This window comes from Petromyzon marinus, chromosome 41 (genome assembly GCF_048934315.1).
Source record: "Petromyzon marinus isolate PM22_M1 ecotype Great Lakes invasive population chromosome 41, UKy_Petmar_22M1.pri1.0, whole genome shotgun sequence".
Taxonomy (NCBI): Eukaryota; Metazoa; Chordata; class Hyperoartia; order Petromyzontiformes; family Petromyzontidae; genus Petromyzon; species Petromyzon marinus.
The window spans coordinates 12,043,722-12,066,513 of record NC_133707.1 but is presented as its reverse complement, the minus strand read 5'-3'; the positions used below and the strand labels follow the sequence as shown (position 1 = coordinate 12,066,513).

Here is a 22,792-nt window from a genome sequence, read left to right as displayed (position 1 = left end):
CTGTGGTTATAGATGGAATTAAGAACTGAATGCCTGTTGTTATAGATGGAATTAGGAACTGAATGATAGGAGCATTCAGGCCTCTGCATAGACAGGGCGGCGCGGGGCAGAAGCATCTGAATGTCTTTTGTTCTAGAAAAGGTCACGGATCAGCATGTGAAAAAGGACGAAAATAACTCAGCCTCTGAATGGACAGGGCGGTACGGAGCGTGGGAACCACGGTACGCCTTTGTCATAAGTAATATTACAGATCTGAATATGAAGGAGCACGGGTGGGCAGGCGCCAGAGCAACGGAATGCCTTTAGGGTGTATAAAATACGGAGGCTTAGCGTAGCAAGGGACAGTCTTCTTCAAAAAGCATCGCGGTCCACGCAGGAGGGGAGTCAGCCATTCGAGACGTCCACGTGACGAACTTCAGCGCAGCCAGGCTCAACCCTCTATGGATCGCTTTTCTACAGCTTCCAGCGCAACAGAGTGGAAGTACGCGTGAGTAAGAGAGAGAGGTAAGTTTGGGCTATTTGATCGAGGGTAGAAAGCAGAGCGATAGGCAGAGGAAATACAGTCTAGGATCCCAAGGGGAATAGGCGGACATCCACGGACACACACAATTACGCGTAGCTTAACGGGTCGCTCGCGGTAAATAAAATAACTGGTAGGGGAATAAACTGTGTCGTGTGGTCCTTTGGAGGGTGAAGAGGAGGGTGGAGAGTGTTTTGTGTTCACGCACATACGCGGCTGTTTGCGGCGAATAAGGGAGTAGAGCGTGCTTGGTGTCCGTACCTGTACGAACGTTTACAGTATTGTTCAGCGCGCGCGTGCCTACACGACTATTTTCGGTGGTGTCCAGCGCTCGCGTACCTGCGCAATCGCCTACAGTAGCGCTTAACGCTCGCGTGCCTGTGTGACGGGGTGGCGTTCGCGCACCTGCACGATTGTCTAATAGCGAGGTAGCGAATTAAGCGCCTGGCGTGCGCGAATACGCAGCTGTGTAAACGGCCCGTTAAATCGGAGCAAAGTAATCGCGGCGTGTTTGTTTTTGCTTAAGCGCGTGGAGCGTGGGTGGGAGGGAATCCCACGGCGGCGCGCCGCACCTGTTTATTCCCGTGCGGGACGGAGTTTTTGCTGGCAAGCGCGCTCACCGCGGCTCGCCGCCTCCCAACCACGCAGCGCGCCACGAGCGTAAAGCGCCGCGCCCTACCCATCGGTTGAAACACGCTGACGCGGTCAGCAGCACAGGAGGGCGAGGCAGGGGAGGTCGCTAGCCCGAACCCCACAGAGCAACCGGGGGGTAGCGGTATGAATGGAACGGGGGAGTCCGGTGGGCAACGGCCCCGACAATTCAGTGATGGCGGGGGACGTTCGCCCCCCACACATGCAGTCTCACTGCAGCAGTTTCATTTGTTTTGTCAGTGGTTTCTTATTACGTCTCTAACTACGTGTGTTTTTCTTGAGACCTCGGTTTGTGAGGGCTTCAACAACTGCATAAATTGTCACCGAGTCTGATGCGTTTTCATAGTCTACAGATTAAGACTATGACTGCGGTCTTCGCTCAACGCGTTTGTCAACTATACTTTGTGGTATGGTCTGAAAAGGGAAAACATGTTAGAAGTGACATTTCAGATAATGACTATTCTGCACGGCACTTAGTGAATTGCAGGCGTGCTATGAACATAATCAAGCTAACCTCAGGGATACTGTACTGAATAATTTTTGCACAAGAGTGGTCATGCAAAACACCCTCACCCCCGCCCCCTTTTTTTCTCCCGACCCCTAACCTCACCTTACCAGACCTCTAATTAGCACAGTTGGCTACATACGGTGCGAAAGAAGTTCAACATACATATAAAATAACCCAATTAACCATAATCGGTCCCCATTAGGGGGAGAATAAATCAGCATCACTCATCAGAATCTTTATTTATCCTGGAGAAATCCGATAAGCTATTCATCTCTTTTTCATAGATGTCCAGTCGGGACGAGTGAGAAAGTTGCAACAACAAACAATACAAACAACTATAGAAGTACAAAGTCTAGGAAAGGTAAGCAAATCACGAAAAATAAATATGCGATTTTTATTTTGCCAGGTAAAGCCTACTTAGCTATTAGTCATTTTTCAGAAGCGACCTGCTCACAAACGATAGCAAAACGAAGTGGATTATCACGTGCAAATTTGTATCAGCCAAATACTCTTCAATACCCAGAGGGTACGGCCCATGGATCTGTGTTTATTTGCCCTCTGTCATGTTCGCGGTTGCGGTTTCAATAAACACATTACTAAAAAAAAATTGGTCATGCAAACGGCAATAACCCGTAACCAGAATCCGGCACATTAAACATTTCTTAAGCAAGGACATGGAAATAGATAGTTACTTATTTACAAGGATCCGGTGACTTTGCTTGAATCTTTTTTTTATTTTACTGGGTAAGTGGCTCGCAAGCAAAAGGTTGTGAGTTCAAATCCTGGTTGGGGGTTGACTCAGCCGATCATCCCTTTGTGGTCAAAAAATAAGTACCACTTTGTTGGTAAGGCAACACTAGTTTTCCGTTGGAGAGATTCACCCCGTCATAGGAATGTGGAATTGCCACCACTGGTCGAGGCTATAAATATATGATGAGCACCGCCTCATTGCTCATTTGAGCAGAACATCACTTTGACCTTCGACTTGAGTGTAAAATACCACTGTAGTGTCTGGCTATGTTGTTTCTATGTTGGATGGCAACAGCATGGGTCAATATTCAGCCGGCAGTGGGTAGAGAATGCGGGATGTGACAAAACCGTTGAACAAACTCTACGAGAATCATGCCCCGAGTTTCTTACGCCAGGCTGTTCTGGGTCACAGTAAGACTGCCAAAGTAGCGAGCCATACCAAAACAAGTCCCTGTAAACAGAGGCATAGACCTGCTGGCAATTTAACACGTAGGCTATCTCGAACAATATTGTTAATGATAAAGTTGTTTTGCTTAGACCGCGTAAATGTCAATTAGTAAGGTTTGTCACGTGGACCAAACGTGCCAATGAGTTACTTCAGCGTGTAATTATGGCAATCGCCTGATATGCTGTTGTTGTAATCACCAGCGAAATGTCGTTAACTCAAATTGTAAATGTTGTGGGTTTGGTCTCCAACACACCGGTGTGCTGAAGTAGTAACTAATTGGCACGCTTTGTTCACTTGACAAACCTTGAAAATTGGCTGTGTCGGGTGTAGGTGGGTTTACGACACTTTTACATATATTCGATGGAACCCAAAAAACAGTATCACAACTAAAGGCAATGACTCTCCCCGAACGCCTGCAATCAATAGCAGGATGTAAACATCAGGTCACGCTAATAGAAACAACTGCACTGAAATTTTCCGAGTAGATATCTACCTTGTTATGAACGACCGATTGAGAGGGAAGGGATATTGGACCCAATTAAATTTATAATTTGTTTCCACGTTTTTGCGGAATTCCAAACGTTAGCCGGAAATCCGGCAGGTTGTCCTGCACAAGTGATCTGGGCCCATCCCACCAGGACCGTGTCAGCCCCAGAGGGCAGAGGCCATGCTGATGAACACTGCTCTGGACTAAACCTGCACAGAGGCTACTCGCCGTCTGGCGAGCGCCGGTGTGGTGGCCACACTGGTGACGCAGATACAACCTCTCGTGGGAGGGCAGAACTGCCTGCGGTTGTTCAAAATTAAACCAGTTGCACCGCTGTGTCACGCATGTACCGTATGTATGTTGAACTTATTTCCCACCGTATGTAGCCTCCCGTGCTAATCGGAGGTGCGGGGAAAAGCGAGACGTGCCCCATAGCGAGACGTGCCCCATAGCGAGACGTGCCCCAATAGGGAGATGCGCGCCAGTGGCTACAGCGAGGATAATGGGAGCATGGGCACCCACTGCCAGGGCCCTGCAGAGGTGGTGGTGGGGGGAAGGGTTGGGCAAACAGGGACAATTTGTCCTGGGCGTCACAAATAAGGCGGCCCATTATAATGGGCCTTCTTATTTTGCCGCTAATTAATATAGCTGCCCAACGTGACCTTCTACCCACGGAGTCTCCAGCTCCGGTGCCTCCAGGGACCGATGGGTGACCTTGGCCGCACCAGCACGGAGCGGAGTTGTTTTGTTGGTGTCGGTTCTCACGCGACTCCCGCCTCTCCTCGCCAGGACGCCCGGCGAGGCACACGCCCAGGGATCCGGCCCGCGCGCAGCGTTGCTGCTGCTGCTGTTCTTCACCACTCGCCTGGTCTCGTGTCACCGCGCCCGCCTGACTTTCAACGCACTTTCTGCAAATGTGTCTTTTTTTAATTCGCAAACATTCTCGCAGTTAACAATAAAGGTTACGCACATTGCAAGCCCCGGTGTGTATGTTTCCTAGAACTCACATGTAGAGGTTGCACAATGATTGAGCTTCCTAAGTTGTGCCCTTGGCCGCCGCTTGTTTGTGGTTTATTTATTAGCCAGGCAAGCGCAATAACCCGATGCGCGTTTTGCTCCCCACAGCCCAGGTTGTTGTGGCCTAGCCGTGCCCTTGGCTCTGGGAATCTCGTGCAGAAAAAATTACAAAAGTGTTCAGATTGGCAATCGCTCTGGCGGAATTTTACAAAAGCAGGACAACGTCAAACCCCGCATTAATCTGGGCCAAAGAGTTTAGGGTTTCAATGGCAATTGAGATAAATATGTTCAGTATTATACGTGGGCATCTACGGGCAATATGATTTTTTACTAATTGATTTTGGGTTAAATTGTCGTGTAGTGTGTATAATATCAATGTCTTAACTATAACCCCCGACAAAGCCAATCAATTAGGTTGTCATGTCATGGGTCAAATATGCCAATTGATTTGGTTTATTAGTTAAGCTGGAGGAGGAGGAATGTTGAAAAGTCCAAGCAACATCGTGACGTTCGTCGACGTTTCGCTGGAGATTACATTCAGCATCGTCAGTTTTCAACAATTTGCTTGCTTTGCAACAATCCACAAATTAGCCGAATAACCAAATCCAATGGCACATTTTCTCCCATGTGACAACTTGATTGGATTGCTTTTTTCGGGTGGTGGAGGGATATACTAAAACCACTGAGATAATACCGACTCAACTATCACACGAACTCCGGTCATCCTCGCAGCAGCAGCTTGTGGATGGCCATCAAACAAAGACGGTCACTGCATCGCGCACTTTCAGATGCGCTCCTGCAGGCCGTCTGGAACGCTCTTCCTTCCGATATTAGGAAGCCACTGGAACGATGCACTATTAAAACTAGATTGAAAACTCATTCTTTTAGAACTGTTTTTAGTGTTTAGTTTTTTAGTGCGAAAGAAGTTCAACATACATATATACACTCTAACCCAAGAGAAACTAACCATGAATCAGTGTTGCTCAGATAACGTTAAGGCTCTCAAGTAAACACGTGCTGAAGGTGACTTAAGCTCACGAGGCGACACCAATGCAATCGGTGGAGGCGCAGTCACCAGCTGGTGCGTACGAAAGCACTGGACCGGCCCACTTCTGAACGAGGCCGAAATTCGCTGCGCAGCGATGACGGTGGACGGGAGTGCGAGCCGCAGGTGAGAGGGGCTAACTGCTGAGAGAGGACGGCGGAGTGAATGCGGCACCGCTGGCAGGAGCGAGAAAGTTCACAGCCAGCAGGGGACCTGACGACAGTGAGTGTCATTTTCAACGACAAATAAGAGGAGCGCCAACAGTGCAGGAGGCAGAAGAGGAGCGCGAATAAGACGAACATCTGTGGGAAAAGAGCGACATAACTCATTGGATTCCTTCACTCCAAATAAAAATTCTGATTTTGTGCCACGGAGCGGTAGACAAGTGGAGGGGGGCGGGAAGCAGGCACAGGAAGACGTCCACCGCTAGGAGCGACCACATCGGCTCTTGTCCAGGTGCTCAGATCGGTTGTTCAGAATCAGAATATTTACGTATACTTAAGGAATCTGATGAGCAATGAAACTCTTTTCCACTGATGTCCAGGATGTTGTTGTATCGCGGGGCCGTGACAGATGGCGACGGCTTAAGGAGACATTTTATCCAGCAGCGGATGAAACGTGGATGCTGCTGCTGATTGCGCTCCAGCTGCAGGACACAACCCGTTGTGAGGTTGGCTTGCTGAGCGACAGCCCACCTCCTGCTGCCGCTTTGCCCACTGCCCCCCACCCACCCACAGCACGCCGCCGTAGATTCGCCTCCTGCGCCCACGTCTCACGCGCTGCCAGCTCGCATATAAAACGGGATCCCCCATCTCGGGGCGGCACTGCTCATCGGGGACCCACGACACGGCAACGTCGTCGGTGAGATACACGAGACGCGGACACAGGTGCACGGCGGGGCTCGCACGGGGGTCGTGATAACACGGGGATCGTGTTGACACGAGGTTTTAATAATGTAGTGACATCGCGAATGTCACCGTGTAATGCCGGCCCGAGAGAGGCACGGCGTGCGTTCTAATGACATTGCGAACACCACATTGATGTGAGTGCAGTACCGGCCCTAGAGGGGCTGGGTGATTGCTGACAGTGCTGGATGGCGCCACGCTCTGCGTGCAGTGCCGACCCCTATAGCATAGGATGTGAGAGTGCCGGCCACGGGAATGGGGTTACTATAGGCCATGGCACTCTGGTTGACCGTAGATGACACTTGACCGGTTAAGTCTACACAGGGCCCCCAAGTGGGGGCTGGGGGTGGTCACGTGTCAGGGCCTAGATCCTGCTCGAGGATTCCAGAAGGTGGTCGTGGATAAGGGCAGAGGATATAAGCCGGGTCCACGAGAGGGACCGGCTGCTGTTGTTCATCCTGAAGAATCTACGTTCTACGTCCTACAGAGCCACCAACACATGAACCGGGACCCAAGCTGTGGTCCGGTCTGTTGTAGCTAGTTACTGTGTAATTAGTGCAGTTAGCCTGGTGGTCCACCACCATAGGTTGATATCTTGTTAAGGGGTAGTTACCCCTTGTGTTGGTATTAATAAATGTGTTGCCTCCAAAGAGTACGTTGGCGACTAAGTTTAACTCACTACAATAACAAGGGGGTCATAATAACACAGGGGCATAATAACACGGCGGTCATGATGGATATTGAACTTCTTTCGTACCGTACGTAGCCAACAGTGTTAATCGGAGGCGCAGGACACAGTAGTGATAATGTTTGGCAACATCACGGTGGCTAGGAGATGTTAACTATCTCGCCTGGTGTACAGCAGGTCGTGAGTTCGATCCAGACCCTGACGCCTCTATATTTGGAATTTGCGTGTCTCTCTCTCTCTCATCATCATCACGGTGGCTAGGAAATGTTAACTATCTCGCCTGGTGTACAGGAGGTCGTGAGTTCGATCCAGACGCTGACGCCTCTATATTTGGAGTTTGCGTGTCTCTCTCCCTATCTCTCATCATCATCACGGTGGCTAGGAGACGTTAACTATCTCGCCTGGTTTACAGGAGGTCGTGAGTTCGATCCAAATCCTGACGCTTGTATATTTGGAGTTTGCGTGTCTCTCTCTCTCTCTCATCATCATCACGGTGGCTAGGAGATGTTAACTATCTCGCCTGGTGTACAGGAGGTCGTGAGTTCGATTCAGACCGTGACGCTTGTATATTTGGAGTTTGCGTGTCTCTCTCTCTCTCATCATCATCACGGTGGCTAGGAGATGTTAACTATCTCGCCTGGTGTACAGGAGGTCGTGAGTTCCTTCCCAACCCTGACGCTTGTATATTTGGAGTTGGCATGTCTCTCTCTCTCTCTCATCATCATCACGGTGGCTAGGAGATGTTAACTATCTCGCCTGGTGTACAGCAGGTCGTGAGTTCGATTCAGACCCACTATCTCGCCTGGTGTACAGCAGGTGGTGAGTTCGATCCAGACCCTGACGCCTCTATATTTGGAGTTTGCGTGTGTCTCTCTCTCATCATCATCACGGTGGCTAGGAGATGTTCACTATCTCGCCTGGTGTACACGAGTTCGTGAGTTCGATCCAGACCCTGACGCCTCCATATTTGGATTTTGCGTGTCTCTCTCTCTCATCATCATCACGGTGGCTAGGAGATGTTAACTATCTCGCCTGGTATACAGGAGGTCGTGAGTTCGATCCAGACCCTGACGCCTCTATATTTGGAGTTTGCGTGTCTCTCTCTCTCATCATCATCACGGTGGCTAGGAGATGTTCACTATCTTGCCTGGTGTACAGGAGGTCGTGAGTTCGATCCAGATCCTGACGCCTCCATATTTGGAGTTTGCATGTCTCATCATCATCACGGTGGCTAGGAGATGTTAACTATCTCGCCTGTTATACAGGAGGTCGTGAGTTCGATCCAGACCCTGACGCGTCTATATTTGGAGTTTGCGTGTCTCTCTCCCTCTCTCTCATAATCATCACGGTGGCTAGGAGACGTTAACTATCTCGCCTGGTATACAGGAGGTCGTGAGTTTGATCCAAACCCTGACGCTTGTATATTTGGAGTTTGCGTGTCTCTCTCTCTCTCTGTCATCATCATCACGGTGGCTAGGAGATATTAACTATCTCGCCTGGTCTAAAGGGGGTCGTGAGTTCGATTCAGACCCTGACGCTTGTATATTTGGAGTTTGCGTGTCTCTCTCATCATCATCACGGTGGCTAGGAGATGTTAACTATCTCGCCTGGTGTACAGGAGGTCGTGAGTTCCATCCAAACCCTGACGCTTGTATATTTGGAGTTTGCGTCTCTCTCTCTCTCTCTCATCATCATCACGGTGGCTAGGAGACGTTTAACTATCTCGCCTGGTGTACAGGAGGTCGTGAGTTCGATACAAACCCTGACGCTTGTATATTTGGAGTTTGCGTGTCTCTCTCTCTCTCATCATCATCACGGTGGCTAGGAGATGTTAACTATCTCGCCTGGTGTACAGGAGGTCGTGAGTTCGATTCAGACCGTGACGCTTGTATATTTGGAGTTTGCGTGTCTCTCTCTCTCTCTCATCATCATCACGGTGGCTAGGAGATGTTAACTATCTCGCCTGGTGTACAGGAGGTCGTGAGTTCCTTCCAAACCCTGACGCTTGTATATTTGGAGTTTGCATGTCTGTCTCTCTCTCATCATCATCACGGTGGCTAGGAGATGTTAACTATCTCGCCTGGTGTACAGCAGGTCGTGAGTTCGATCCAGACCCACTATCTCGCCTGGTGTACAGCAGGTGGTGAGTTCGATCCAGACCCTGACGCCTCTATATTTGTAGTTTGCGTGTGTCTCTCTCTCATCATCATCACGGTGGCTAGGAGATGTTCACTATCTCGCCTGGTGTACACGAGTTCGTGAGTTCGATCCAGACCCTGACGCCTCCATATTTGGATTTTGCGCGTCTCTCTCTCTCATCATCATCACGGTGGCTAGGAGATGTTAACTATCTCGCCTGGTGTACAGGAGGTCGTGAGTTCGATACAGACCCTGACGCGTCTATATTTGGAGTTTGCGTGTCTCTCTCCCTCTCTCTCATCATCATCACGGTGGCTAGGAGACGTTAACTATCTCGCCTGGTATACAGGAGGTCGTGAGTTTGATCCAAACCCTGACGCTTGTATATTTGGAGTTTGCGTGTCTCTCTCTCTCTCTCTGTCATCATCATCACGGTGGCTAGGAGACGTTTAACTATCTCGCCTGGTGTACAGGAGGTCGTGAGTTCGATACAAACCCTGACGCTTGTATATTTGGAGTTTGCGTGTCTCTCTTTCTCTCTCATCATCATCACGGTGGCTAGGAGATGTTAACTATCTCGCCTAGTGTACAGCAGGTCGTGAGTTCTATCCAGACCCTAACGCCTCTATATTTGGAGTTTACGTGTCTCTCTCTCTCTCATCATCACGGTGGCTAGGAGATGTTAACTATCTCGCCTGGTATGCAGAGGTCGTGAGTACGATCCAGACCCTGACGCTTGTATATTTGGAGTTTGCGTGTCTCTCTCTCTCATCATCATCACGGTGGCTAGGAGATGTTAACTATCTCGCCTGGTGTACAGGAGGTCGTGAGTTCGATCCAAACCCTGACGCTTGTATATTTGGAGTTTGTGTCTCTCTCTCTCTCATCATCATCACGGTGGCTAGGAGACGTTTAACTATCTCGCCTGGTATACAGGAGGTCGTGAGTTCGATCCAAACCCTGACGCTTGTATATTTGGAGTTTGCGTGTCTCTCTCTCTCTCTGTCATCATCATCACGGTGGCTAGGAGATGTTAACTATCTCGCCTGGTGTACAGGAGGTCGTGAGTTCGACCCAAACCCTGACGCTTGTATATTTGGAGTTTGCGTGTCTCTCTCTCTCTCATCATCATCACGTGGCTAGGAGATGTTAACTATCTCGCCTGGTGTACAGCAGGTCGTGAGTTCGATCCAGACCCACTATCTCGCCTGGTGTACAGCAGGTCGTGAGTTCGATCCAGACCCTAACGCCTCTATATTTGGAGTTTGCGTTTCTCTCTCTCATCATCATCACGGTGGCTAGGAGATGTTAACTATCTCGCCTGGTGTACAGGAGGTCGTGAGTTCGATCCAGACCTTGACGCCTCTATATTTGGAGTTTGCGTGTCTCTCTCTCTCATCATCATCACGGTGGCTAGGAGATGTTAACTCTCTCTCCTGGTGTACACGAGGTCGTGAGTTCGATCCGGACCCTGACGCCTCTATATTTGGAGTTTGCGTGTCTCTCTCTCTCATCATCACGGTGGCTAGGAGATGTTAACTCTCTCTCCTGGTGTACAGGAGGTCGTGAGTTCGTTCCGGACCCTGACGCCTCTATATTTGGAGTTTGCATGTCTCTCTCTCTCTCTCATCATCATCACGGTGGCTAGGAAATGTTAACTATCTCGCCTGTTGTACAGGAGGTCGTGAGTTAGATCCAAACCCTGACGCTTGTATATTTGGAGTTTGCGTGTCTCCCTCTCTCTCTCTCTCATCATCATCACGGTGGCTAGGAGATGTTCACTATCTCGCCTGGTGTACAGGAGGTCGTGAGTTCGATCCAGACCCTGACGCTTGTATATTTGGAGTTTGCGTGTCTCTCTCTCATCATCATCACGGTGGCTAGGAGATGTTAACTATCTCGCCTGGTGTACAGGAGGTCGTGAGTTCGATCCAGACCCTGACGCCTCCATATTTGGAGTTTGCGTGTCTCTCTCTCTCTCAACATCATCACGGTGGCTAGGAGAAGTTAACTATCTCGCCTGGTGTACAGGAGCTCGTGAGTTCGATCCAGACCCTGACGCCTCTATATTTTGATTTTGCGTGTCTCTCTCTCTCTCTCATCATCATCACGGTGGCTAGGAGATGTTCACTATCTCGCCTGGTGTACAGGAGGTCGTGAGTTCGATCCAAACCCTGACGCCTATAAATTTGGAGTTTGCGTGTCTCTCTCTCATAATCATCATGGTGGCTAGGAGATGTTAACTATCTCGCCTGGTGTACAGGAGGTCGTGAGTTCGATCCAAACCCTGACGCCTCTATATTTGGAGTTTGCGTGTCTTTCTCCCCGTGGTTGCGTGGATTTTTCTCCGGGTTCTCTGGGTTTTTTTCCTCCACATTTACACGCGTTTCGAGCATTTGGCTGCGATACATTCCACACTATAAGTCACTCTGTTGGGCTATCATTTGTGGCCAGGTCGTTTCTGGAAAAGAGCTATATAGCTCAATGGACCTTACCTGGTAAAATAAAAATAGTTTATAGTTTTAATAATCAACAGTTTATTAAACCAAGGAGGTCAAAATGGTCTTCTTGAATGGGTATGTTGCGTGGTATTTGCTAACAGATGCTCCCTCCGATGGCGATGTGGTTGGCGTCCTGCACCCTGGCGCTGATGGTGGTGGCGACGCTCGGAGGCGGGAAGGCGGAGGAGCACTGCCGGTGCGGTTGCCCCGGAGTACCGGGCAGCTCAGGGCAGCCCGGCCTCCCGGGGCGCGATGGACAACATGGTGTCCACGGGCAGAACGGAGAGAAGGGAGCAGCAGGTTTATTATCATTCATATCATCGCATATTTACCCACATCGAGTCCGAAAACTAATTTTTAAGGAGAGTAAAACAACAATCGTTATTTTTCCAGGTAAAGCCCACTGAGCTCTATACCGTAGCTGTTTTCTTTCATAATCGACCTGGTCACAAATTATAGTTCAACTGCGTTGTTTATTGCGTGGGCGTTTATAGCAGCAGAGTTCTGCTATCACTGGAACTTTGGTCAACACCAAAACAAATTCGTGCGGATGTTTAGCTTTGGTAAGAATCCGGATAACCCGAAGGAAGGCCATCCAGAACTGGGGGAGAACATACAAACTGCAAACAAAAATCGGCCCTCTTATCTACAAGTGGATTCGTCCTTGCCTGCTGCATGAGTTAAATGTTTCTCTGCCTCCATTTCTCGGCTTTCCATCTCAAACTTGATTTGGAGCTTTCATGACTGCAGGAATTACTCTTTGGTTCTTTCGGTAAAGTCACGTAGAAAGAAAATGTAATTAAATAATAGCATTCGACGTTTCGATTGTAACACAAGCAATCATCATCAGGTACAAATGAAAAATAAAACAAACCTTGTAAACTTAGAAATACAATGCAATACAACACAGAGAGTCGGCTAACATAACAGTCAACACTCTACCTGGTTGATTACGTCCTTCCAAAGATTGCTAAATTTGAGAGAGAGACAAAACACAGACACGGAGACACACAGACAGACACATAAGCAGAGAGATATAACAGAGGCACACAGAGAGAGAGACACGCATAGATAGGCACACAGAGAAACAACGCCTCTGTGTCGAGGCCTTAAATAGAGAGAGAGGGGGCAGAGAGAGGGGGGGGGGTAGAGAAATTAGCATGTCAATTAGAGATTTTAAGCTTTCGTGACTGCAGGAAATAATAAAGCAACAACACGATGACACACGGAGAGAGAGAAAATACACTTAAACAATCTTAGCAAATTTTTGAAATGTAATGCAATGCAACACAGAGAGTCGGTCAACACAGAATCAACGCATAGCCTGGTTGATTACGTTCTTCCAAAGATTGCTAAATTAGAAGTTGTGTGACATTTGAGAGAGAGACAAGACACAGAGACACAAAGACAGACACACAAACAGTTTATTGGGTTGCCTTCTCTGCATTTCGGGAAACCGTGGGACCTTCCTCATAGGCACCCTTCGGATTAAACCCCGTTGTGCCAAGCAATCCCACGCCAGGACATTATGTGTGTGCGCTGCGTGTCTGTACTCAGTGTGGGGGCGGGGAGGGGGGTGCTCGCGGCGCTTGCAGAGTGGCATCGAGGCCGTGGCACCACAAAATCACCGACTGCATTGATATTCGTTGTGTAAATGCGTAACTATGTAAGTCAAGGATTTAACGTGTGTGTGTGTACACGTGTCGTGACGTTATTGCTATGCACACTTGTCACTCGACGCCCTGGAGATATGATCGATCCCAAGTGGTCACCGAGGTGAAATGTTGTAATCGCTGTGAAACAAATTGTCGAGCAATTCACAGTGAAATGCTGGAGTCGCCACACCCGTGATCCTGAACGTTCCTCAATAGGAAACGCATATCATAGGCGACGTTTTGGACAATGACCTTCATTCACCACAGCACATAGAGAGGCCAGAGAGGTGAAATGTCTGCTGGAATGTCGCCTGCAGTGATTAGATTGGGACTAAAAATCGGCCCAGTAATTTGTAAACACACCTGGCCCAAATTGCCGTGCTATCTCATTTGGCCCATTTGGGCTGGTTGTAAAATACAAATGAGCCGGTGAGGAAGAATCTTTGAGGCTGCCAAATATGGGACTTAATGCCAACTGAGAGCATTAAAAAAAGCAATGAAGGTCAAATGTTTACAAATATTTGTATCTATATTCTTTTTTTACTCTCATATTTGCAATTTCCCCACACAGACCGGCCCACCAGGCCTCGAAATGGACTGGCCCCACCGGGCAGTTGTCCAGAATGCCCTAAGTCCAGTCCGAGCATGGTCGCCTGTGATGTATATGAAATAATCTTGACTTCTTAAATATAACACAATCGTGTGTGAGTCATTATAATAATTGTCATCTCAACTCGTGTTTTTTTTATTGTTGTTTAACTACAGGACCCGTCGGCCCGATCGGTCTTCCTGGCGCCAAAGGAGAGCGCGGACCGCCGGCCGAAAAGGCATCGAAGGACGATGGCGTTGTCCTCGGCCTGAGGTCAGCCTTCACCATCGGCCTGGCCGCGTCCACCAACCCCACGAGCGGCGCACCCCTCAAGTTCACCAAGGTAGCGTACAACGACCAGGGCCACTACGACGTGTCCACCGGCAAGTTCATGTGCGTCGTCCCCGGGGTCTACTACTTTGACTTCCACTTGACGGGCGGCACTGGGGCGAGCCGCTTCTCCCTGCGGCACAACGGGAATGCCGTCCAGTTCAAGTCCGCCACTGGCACTGGTGCCTCGACCACGGGGACGGCGACAGCGACGGCGGCCACCATGTACTCATTGGCGGGCGGCTCCGTGCTGCGCCTACGGAAGGGAGACTCCGTGTGGATCCAGGCGGAGGCTGGGCACAGCAAGCTGGCGGCGGAGACTCAGGCCGACACCACCTTCTCCGGCTTCCTGCTGTACCCCGACCTGCCGAAATAATAATAATAATTCACAGTTCTATATTTGAGCACAATTGGTAGTGATGGGATTCGCGTTGGTTTGGTTCTGCTAGGGTTTGGATGGCAGTCGCGTTAGTTTAGACGACGATGAGTTCGGAGTGTGATTTACGCTGTCTGCCCGTCACTAAAACTACACTTTTGCCGCTGCCAGGAACTGATCCACCAGGGCGGCTCCGGGATAGTGGCTCGCAAATTGCACTTCTCAGCCCGTCATACCCTATTCATCCCTCAGTGGTCAATCAAAATGAGTACCGCTTTAGTAGGAAATTTAACAGTGGTTGTCCTATGCATAGAATCGCCCTCGCCACAGGAATGAGGAATTTGCACGACTTGCTCAGGGCTCCGCCTCAGTGCTCACTCTAACACGGAATGGCTTTAACTGTTTGTTTTTTTAGAATATACCAGAATTTGAACGAGGTGGTTGTGCAATGCGCCCGGTGGGTGTTGTGAGTGTCGGGGAAGCGAGGGAGAGGGGAGGAGCGACTCCTGTGGCCGGGCTTCATGGTTCGAGTGAGCGGAGGCGCCTGACGCGTGCAGAGCAGGGACTGCGTGCAGACATCTGCCGCTACGCCACGCGGTCTCGTGCCCGGACGAACCGATCTTCTCGATCATCATCGTCGTCCCCCTCGTGAGTGTCCACCACTCGACCCAGCCAGTCCACCCGTCTCTTATGGGAGTCACACAAACGCGTCTTCCGAAAGGGACCTTTGTTCAAAAGCAGTAGCAATGTTTACGACGTGCAATTGCCCCAGTGCAACGCACAAACCGTCTTCATCGTCATTGTCAGCAATGATGGACCCGATGCTGGGCGAAGGTCTCTCCAGACTGGTACCACCACCCACTACCTGCTGAGGTGTGTAAACATCGCTACTAGGAAGATGAAGGCGGCTGGGCGTGGTTCTGGCCACCCACCCCCACGTGTGCCGTGCCGGCCTTCATAGGTATTCACTAACAGCACTTTCCCAAAAAGTCAGTACAACGCGATACGAGACATTTTTGTCCTTGTCATGGACGAATATATTTTAATTGGTGATGTAAACAACACCTGGTACCTTGTACATTCACAAACCACTTTGGTTTTATTAAAACTCACAATATCATAGTCATCGTGTTCAAGCACGCCGGTCCCATACGACACACTAGGTACGTGGTTCCCGTACGTCACACCGGGCACGCGGGTCCTGTACATCACACGGGGCACGCGGGTCCCGTATGTCATATTGGGCACGTGGTCCCTGCACGTCTACTAGGCACGTGGGTCCTGTACGTCATACCGGGCACGTGGGTCCCCGTACATCACGCCGGACACGCGGGTCCCGTACATCACACTGGCCTTGGAGTCCACGGCGTCGCGATCCTTCGCTCGCTAACGCGCCCAATTCTATTATGTCCTTGCGCGTGATGGCAGCAGCACTATGTTCAGGAGCTGGATACCCATTGTCGAGATCTGCAACTCGCCACGACTAGAGAGCTTCAGCAGAGAGAGTTCGTCTAGTTTGCTGTTCCTCCTCGTCTTCTATTGAAGGAGCACAGACCATAGTGGTTTTTAATATGGTTTGTGTTGCATGGCCACAATCACACTTCTGTAGTTCGTCTTTAATGTATCTTTATGCGTCTATATGTGTTGTTAAGTATCTGTTTCTATAGGTTTACTATACGGCCTATAGTTTGGGTTACACAGCCACAATGACACTACTGTGGCTTGTCTTTAATGCATCTCTATAGGTATTTATGTATCTCTGTTTATCTCTATGGGTCTCTATAGATTTACTATACGGTGCACAGTTTGAAATTGCATGGCTACAATCGCACTCCTGTGCCTTGTGTCATCAATTTCCCATTCATGGTGAAACGCGCATCTTATTTACATGGATGCACGCGTCTATATGTCGACACGAAGCTCCATGCCCGCCAGCATCATTCGTTAATGATGGTTTACGTGGACTCCGGCTAGGAAGTGACATCAAAGTTTTGCTGGGGTGTGTGGGTGTGAGTCTGGGTTGACTGTATGTGAGTCTGGGTTGGGTCTGAGTGGGTTGGGTGTGAGTCTGGGTGTGAGCCTGGACTGGAAGTGAGTCTGAGCTGGATGTGAGTCTGAGCTGGGTGTGAGTCTGGGCTGGGCATGAGTCTGGGTGTGAGTCTGGGTGTGAGTCAAGGCTGGGTGTGAGTCTCGGCGTGAGTCTGGGCATGAGTCTGCAAGTGAGTCTGAGCTGGGCGTGAGTCTGGGCGTGAGTTTGGGTGTGACTCTGACTGGCCATGCTAGTCCCTGGATCTCACGCGGGTGTTGAATTCTCTGTCATGCAGTCACCGTGAGGTGCTCGTCTTCACTTGTGTTCTTGAGCCAGTGGTTAAAATTCCACATTCCTATGGCAAGGATTAGTCTCTCAACACAATAAACCATGTTTGCACCCTCACAAGGTGGGACTAATTTTATCCACCCTACAAAGAAGAATCTGATGGTGATGATGGTGATTGCTCAGTCGAATCTCTCTGCGATTTAACTCGACCCCACAGTAAAATGCTCACTGGACTGTCCCCTTGATACATCCAATGGTGGATAAAGGCCTCCACACGCCGTGTCTCATTGTGAATTTATTTTGACCATACTTCTCCACGCTGGTCAATGCGGGTTTGGCGAAGAGCGGAGGCGGGAGTGCCGCTCCTGATACCTCTCACCGCCGACGTTAGCCGAGGTCGGGATTAGAACTTGGCTTACGGGCTTTGTTGTTTGAGCATAAGTGCGCCAACGGCCATGCCGCCGCTCCCTTGAGCCACTCAGCTGGGAACTCCGCGTGCCGCTGCACGCCTGCTAAGCCCGCTCGGCCCGCGCCGCTCACGATCTACTCGGTGCGGCAGTCCGCCCGGCGCGCAACTTGCGCAGATAGCTGCGCAGCTTGCACAGCCGGCAGTAGGCGACGGTGGCTGCCAGTGATCGTCCCCCTGCTGCTGCTGCTGCTGCTGATCCTGAGACGACACCGCTACCGCCGCCACCACCGGACTGCCCCTCTCCACCTCTCCGTGCTCCTCCATCACGCGGCAGCAGCCAGGGCCCCCAAACGCCGCCCTGCAGTGCCGGGTGAGCGCGCGAGTCATCAGCAGGGAAGCGCACGGGGACAGCGCCGCGTGCGTACTCCGCCAGTCGGCCCAGCAGGCGCCGCACCACGTCCGGGTGTCGCGCTGAAACATCGTAGCGCTCGAAGGGGTCGGCCGACAGGTTGAATAGCCACAGTGTCTGCGGCTCCACGACGCCCCCCCTGCCTCCGCCTACACCGCCTCCTCCGCCGCCGCTCCATGCCGGTGCGGCGCGCTCCAGGGCCCACCAGCTCCCGCGGAATGCCGGCCACGTCTGCGGTGGCACCCAGTCGCCATAGCCCGGGTCACCCGTCAGGATTTTCCAGTCTCCCTGGCGCAGTGCCGCCTGCCGCCCGAGATGGAGAGGGCCCCGGGTTTGTAAAGAAGTCACGTGAAGGGGGGGGGGGGGGGGTTATCAGAAGTAGCTCTGTGATATCCGCATCCGTGCACCGTTCACCTAACGTGAAGAGCAGTTGCCCTTCACTTCGAGAGATCAGACTGCCTGGTCACCTGACTGACGAACCGGCTGACCGCCTTATTAACCTACTTACTGACTAACCAGGTAATCACCTGACTAACTTACTGACGAACTAGCTAGTCACCTTCCTGACTTGCTGGCTAACCAGCTACCCCCCCTTACAAACTTAATTACTAACTAACCAGCTAACCACTTTACTAACCGACCGACTGATAATCTTACTATAAAACCATTGGCCACTTCGCCGACCAACATCCTGACCCACACACCCACTCACTCATCCACCCACCCACGCGCCCACTCACCTGTCCACCCACTGGCTCACCCCCATGCCCACATGCCCTTTCACTCGCTCACCCAGCCACCCACTAACCTGTCCGCCCACCCGCCTACCCACTCGCCCAACCCAGTGGGTGTCCCGCGGTCCCTCACCTGCACGCCCGTGTTCCAGAGGCCGTGTCCGGCGGCGCGCGACCCCCCACGGGCGCGGTTGTACAGGGGGTCGATGTTATGCAGGATCTCGGTGCGGGGGGACGGGGCCCCCTCGCTCAGGGCTCGCCACACGTCGTGCCCATCCAGCGCGGGGCTGGATGGGTCAGCAGTGGTTGCGTCTGCGCCCACCCCCGCGAGCGCGAGGAGCGTGGGGAACCAGTCGGAGACGTGGACGAGCGCGTGGCTGACGCGCCCCTTGAGCCGCAGCAGAGGGCTGTGCACAAAGCCCAGTGCCCGCACGCCGCCCTCCCAATACGTGCCCTGTGGAGGGCCGGGGGGAGAAGGGGGCACAGACAAAGAGCGACAACCACAATACACCGACCACCAACGCACACCGTGTAGCCTACACAGCCTGTGGGATGGGTGCTGTTGGTGAGTGGTACTGATTTGTTTGGACACATGTCCATCTGTGTGTCAGGGGAGTGGTGGTGCAGCGGTTAGCTCGCTTTGCTACGAACCTGGCAGCCCGAGTTTGATTCTCGCTCATGGCTAACACAGCGATGATTATGTGAACCGATCCTGGGACTCCCCCTAGGTCGACTCAGCCTCAAATGAGTACCTGGTGCGGTGTGTAAAATTTCCACTAGGGAGACAAAGGTGGTCGGGCGTGGTGCTGGCCACCCACAAACTCGTGTGCCATGCCGGCCTTCATAGGTGCTCGCTAACAGCACTTGCCCCAACAGTTTATTAATGCTATACGGGGGATCTTTGTCCTTGTGTGCGGTCGTCTAGTGGTTCGTGCGCTGTGTGATGCCACGGCCTTGGAGCAACTTTGCAAGCACCACAACTCCCCCCTGGCCCCCACACTTAGCGCAAACACGCAGCGCGCACACGTAGTGTCCTGGCGGGGGATGTCTGTCACAACGGGTTTTAATCCAAAGGGTCCCTAGGAGGAAAGTCCCACGGTTTCCCGGTGCCAGGAGACTGGCCGACCCTCGCAGGACAGGTCACATTGCGGGGCCCCTGAGTTGGCTTATAATTGTATGGGCGCGAAAAGGTTCACTGGGCCAGCCACAATGAGTCATGCATGACATTGTGGGGGGGCTGGGGTGGAATATTAAGCGAGCAGAGCAGACCATGAGGTCAGGGGATCGTAGCGCCATGACTTCCCCCAGCCCCAGACAGAATACACACTTGCAGGGTGTGTATTCGCCGGCCGGACGTACTTCCAGATTAACCAGGACGAGTAATAAATGAATGAGCATGGATGGATAGACAATGGGTCGCAGAAATAACCGTCCCAGTGCTCCATGTAAGGGAATAAAAACGAGCGATAATCACAGGTAGGCGCACGATTGGCCACCGAGATAACGTAACCTTGGATTTTTGAAGTCAAGGGAGATAAAAAGGGGAGCCTGGGACCGTTCAGATCAGATCTTGTCTTCAACCTCTTGGCCGCCAAGACCCACTCCCTGCCGCCCTGCCTTCTCGAGCCACTCGCAGCATCTGTGCGAAGCTAGCGAGTGCCACCACGAGGCAGTGATAGGTAAAGTTCTCGTTCGTCCTCCCTCCGACTCTCACAGCGTCCGTGTGATGCCGTGAGTACAGCTGCGAGGTACGTGATAGGGTGTCTGAATATCTGGGGACTTGGGCACCAGTAGTTTAGGCTCTGCTCACAGAATATTCCCTCCGGGCAGTGCGGGGTTTGCGCCAACAATAAAAGTTAGTACAGAGCATAGGCGTGGTGTCTGTGATTCCTGTGTGGAGCGACTGCATGGGCGAACGCGCGGCAAGAGTGAGGGAGCGTTGAGGGAATCGCTCGCAGGTGTGACAGCGAGCGTGCCGCTGTGTGCTGTGTTAGCGATAGCTGCGGTGTGCACGGGTGTATGGGTTAACTCCGCGCGGCGGTGAGCCAGCAGTACAGCTATGTCCCTCAGAGAGGGCACTAGCGCGGGGGGCCCAATCACTCGGTCGGCAGGGGCCCAGTGGGAGCCGATCGCTGCGGTGGAGGGAGCGGAATGGGTGAACATCGCGCCCCATCTGCCTAGCGAGGGCGGTGGGGTGGACGTCGGGCCCCACAGCTACGCCAAGACCCCAGCGATCCAAGTTCAATTCCCGCTCATGGCTAACACCAGATACGATTATCTGAACTGGTCCTGGGCATTCCCTCGGTCGACTGAGTATCTGGTGCGGTGTGTAAAAATCGCTGCTAAGGATGCAAAGGCTGCCGGGCGTAGTGCTGGCCACCCACCTATTCATGTGCCGTGTCGCCCTTCATAGGGTCTCGCTAACAGCACTTGTGGGAGTGATCTTTGTGTGTGTAAGTATATGGCAGGTGCTATGGCACCTGGGTCTGTCCTGAAACCTCCTGTCAGCGAGCCTTCGACATTTCACGTGGCCACAAAGTGCACTTGACCTGGCACAGGCGCCATTAACTGATGCAACGTCACTTCGTGGCGAATGGCAGGTGTGTGCATTGGTGCATTGGCACGGCCCCCCCCCCAACCCACAGCCCAGGGCAGCCGTCGCTGGAGCTCACCTTTCGTCCTCGCAGTGGCCAGTTGCTGCCCCCGGAGAGCGGCTGTCCGCCATTGTCGCTCGAGTAGACAAGCACCGAGTTGTTGTAGAGGCCGCGGCGGTGCAGCGCCTCCGTGATGTTGTGCACTGCCTCATCCAGGCACGACAGCATCCCTGCGTAGCGGCGCCGCGCCTGGTTCGCGATCCGCCGGTAGCGCTCGGTGTAGCGCGGCGGCACCTGGGCGAGTAGACACACGCAGACGGACGAACCGACGCACGCACGCACCATGCACGCGTGACAATGAGAATGATGCCCGACCGCACACGTGCGATGTTTCGCTGCGCATGCTGGAAGCTGCTGTTTTTTGGAGAAGCACGGTGGAGTGAAAACTTTGTACCATCACACAGTGCAACCTGAAAATAAACACGCGCACACACATCGGAAGGAAGGTGAGGACCACGAGACACTCGGTGGGGGTGGGTGGGTGAATGGGCGAGTGGGTGGTTGGATTGGTGGGAGAATGGGCGAGTGGGTGGGTGAATGGGTGAGTGGGTGGGTGAATGGGCGAGCGGGTGGGTGAATGGGCGAGCGGGTGGGCGAGCGGGCGGATGGGCAGGCGGGTCGGCGGGCAAGCGGGCGGGCGGGCGGGCGAGCTGGCGAGCAGGCGGGCGGACAGGGCGAGTCACCTGCAGGGGCGTGTGCACGGCCTGGAAGGCCACGTAGAGGAAGAGCGGCCCGCGCGCCGCGTCGTGCTCCTCCACGAGGCGCACGGCCCTCGCCGCGTACATCTCGGTCGAGTAGCGGCCCCCGTGTGCACGCGCCACGCGCTCGCCCGTGCGCAGGTCCAGGCCACACGCCGCGGGCCCATCGCACGCCTCATGTGTAAAGTGGTCGCCGCTGCCCGCCAGCGAGCCAAGGAAGGAGTCAAAGCCGCGGCGCGTCGGCAGGCACTCGGGCCGGCAGAAGCCCAGGTGCCACTTTCCCACCATGTGCGTGGCATAGCCCGCGTCGCGCAGCCGCTCTGGCAGCGTGGGCAGGTGCAGCGGCAGGCAGCTGGGCTGGCGCGGCCGGATGATGGAGTGCTGCAGCCCCGTGTGGATCTGGTACCTGGGGGAAGGTGGGCAAGCGAGGGAGCGATCGGTTCTGCGTGTGGTGATGACCGCTGCCACCATGGTCAGTTTTACACCGGCAGCAGTGTTCACTACCCGGGCCAAGGACAAAAGTTTTGTTTTCTTTACGTGTGTAAGGGACCTGCGAGCCACCCTCATGCACACGCACCACGCAGACATGAAATCTCCGCACTCAGCATAACACGCACCAATCACACGCACAGGAATACACTAGACGGGGGTCAAGGGTTAAAGGGCACTGACGTCACCCAGACCAGGCGAGGATGTGTATTGGGAACGAGGGGCTGTGAGAAGCGTGTTCGAGGTTGGTTTTGGAACGAGTGTTGCTGTGGGTTGAAGAATGAAGAAGTGCTTAACCAGTCTCCGACTCCTCTTCATCTGATGGCAGCGGTGGGATGTCTCGCCTCGACCGACGCAAGATCCCAAGGGGGGAGACACAGCCAGAAAACGCTCTAGGTGCCCGGGACGAGATTTGCTCCAAAACGAAACCGATGAGTCGGGATTTGACTCCCGGCTCATCGACGAGATCCGTG

At 52.5% G+C, this 22,792-nt stretch overlaps 2 protein-coding genes across 6 annotated transcripts in view; one reads left to right on the top strand and one right to left on the bottom strand.

Annotated features, from left to right (window-relative positions):
* Positions 1 to 361: 361 nt before the first annotated feature.
* LOC116950888 (complement C1q and tumor necrosis factor-related protein 9-like) lies at positions 362 to 17,203 on the top strand. Of its 5 annotated transcripts, none has more exons than XM_032969027.2 (4): positions 362 to 504; positions 6,164 to 6,287; positions 11,761 to 11,959; positions 14,080 to 17,203. In XM_032969027.2, the coding sequence occupies exons 3-4, from the start codon at positions 11,761 to 11,763 to the stop codon at positions 14,607 to 14,609; spliced, it is 729 nt and encodes a 242-aa protein (XP_032824918.2). In that variant the 5' UTR covers positions 362 to 504; positions 6,164 to 6,287; the 3' UTR covers positions 14,610 to 17,203. The 5 variants fall into 5 exon arrangements, with proteins under 5 accessions (XP_032824918.2, XP_032824920.2, XP_075929516.1 ...); XM_076073401.1 differs by lacking the exon at positions 362 to 504 and adding an exon at positions 5,300 to 5,648; XM_032969029.2 differs by lacking the exon at positions 362 to 504 and having other exon boundaries at positions 5,293 to 6,313.
* The window catches only part of ARSI (arylsulfatase family member I), a 20,824-nt gene continuing 13,652 nt past the window's right edge, over positions 15,621 to 22,792 (bottom strand). The window contains exons 2-5 of the mRNA XM_032969026.2: positions 21,816 to 22,236; positions 21,151 to 21,366; positions 18,612 to 18,932; positions 15,621 to 18,047 (exon numbers count right to left, since the gene is read on the bottom strand). Coding sequence (XP_032824917.2) covers positions 17,463 to 18,047; positions 18,612 to 18,932; positions 21,151 to 21,366; positions 21,816 to 22,236 — 1,543 coding nt within the window. The 3' untranslated portion in view covers positions 15,621 to 17,462. The remainder of the gene's footprint in view (positions 18,048 to 18,611; positions 18,933 to 21,150; positions 21,367 to 21,815; positions 22,237 to 22,792) is intronic.

Bases quoted from the DNA above. Each gene is read 5' to 3' on its own strand.
- LOC116950888 (XM_076073399.1), top strand. From the start codon at position 6,627: ATGACACTTGACCGGTTAAGTCTACACAGGGCCCCCAAGTGGGGGCTG. The intron at 6,858-11,760 runs GTCTGTTGTAGC...ATTTGCTAACAG, and splicing joins GGGACCCAAGCTGTGGTCCG to ATGCTCCCTCCGATGGCGAT. The intron at 11,960-14,079 runs GTTTATTATCAT...GTTTAACTACAG, and splicing joins CGGAGAGAAGGGAGCAGCAG to GACCCGTCGGCCCGATCGGT.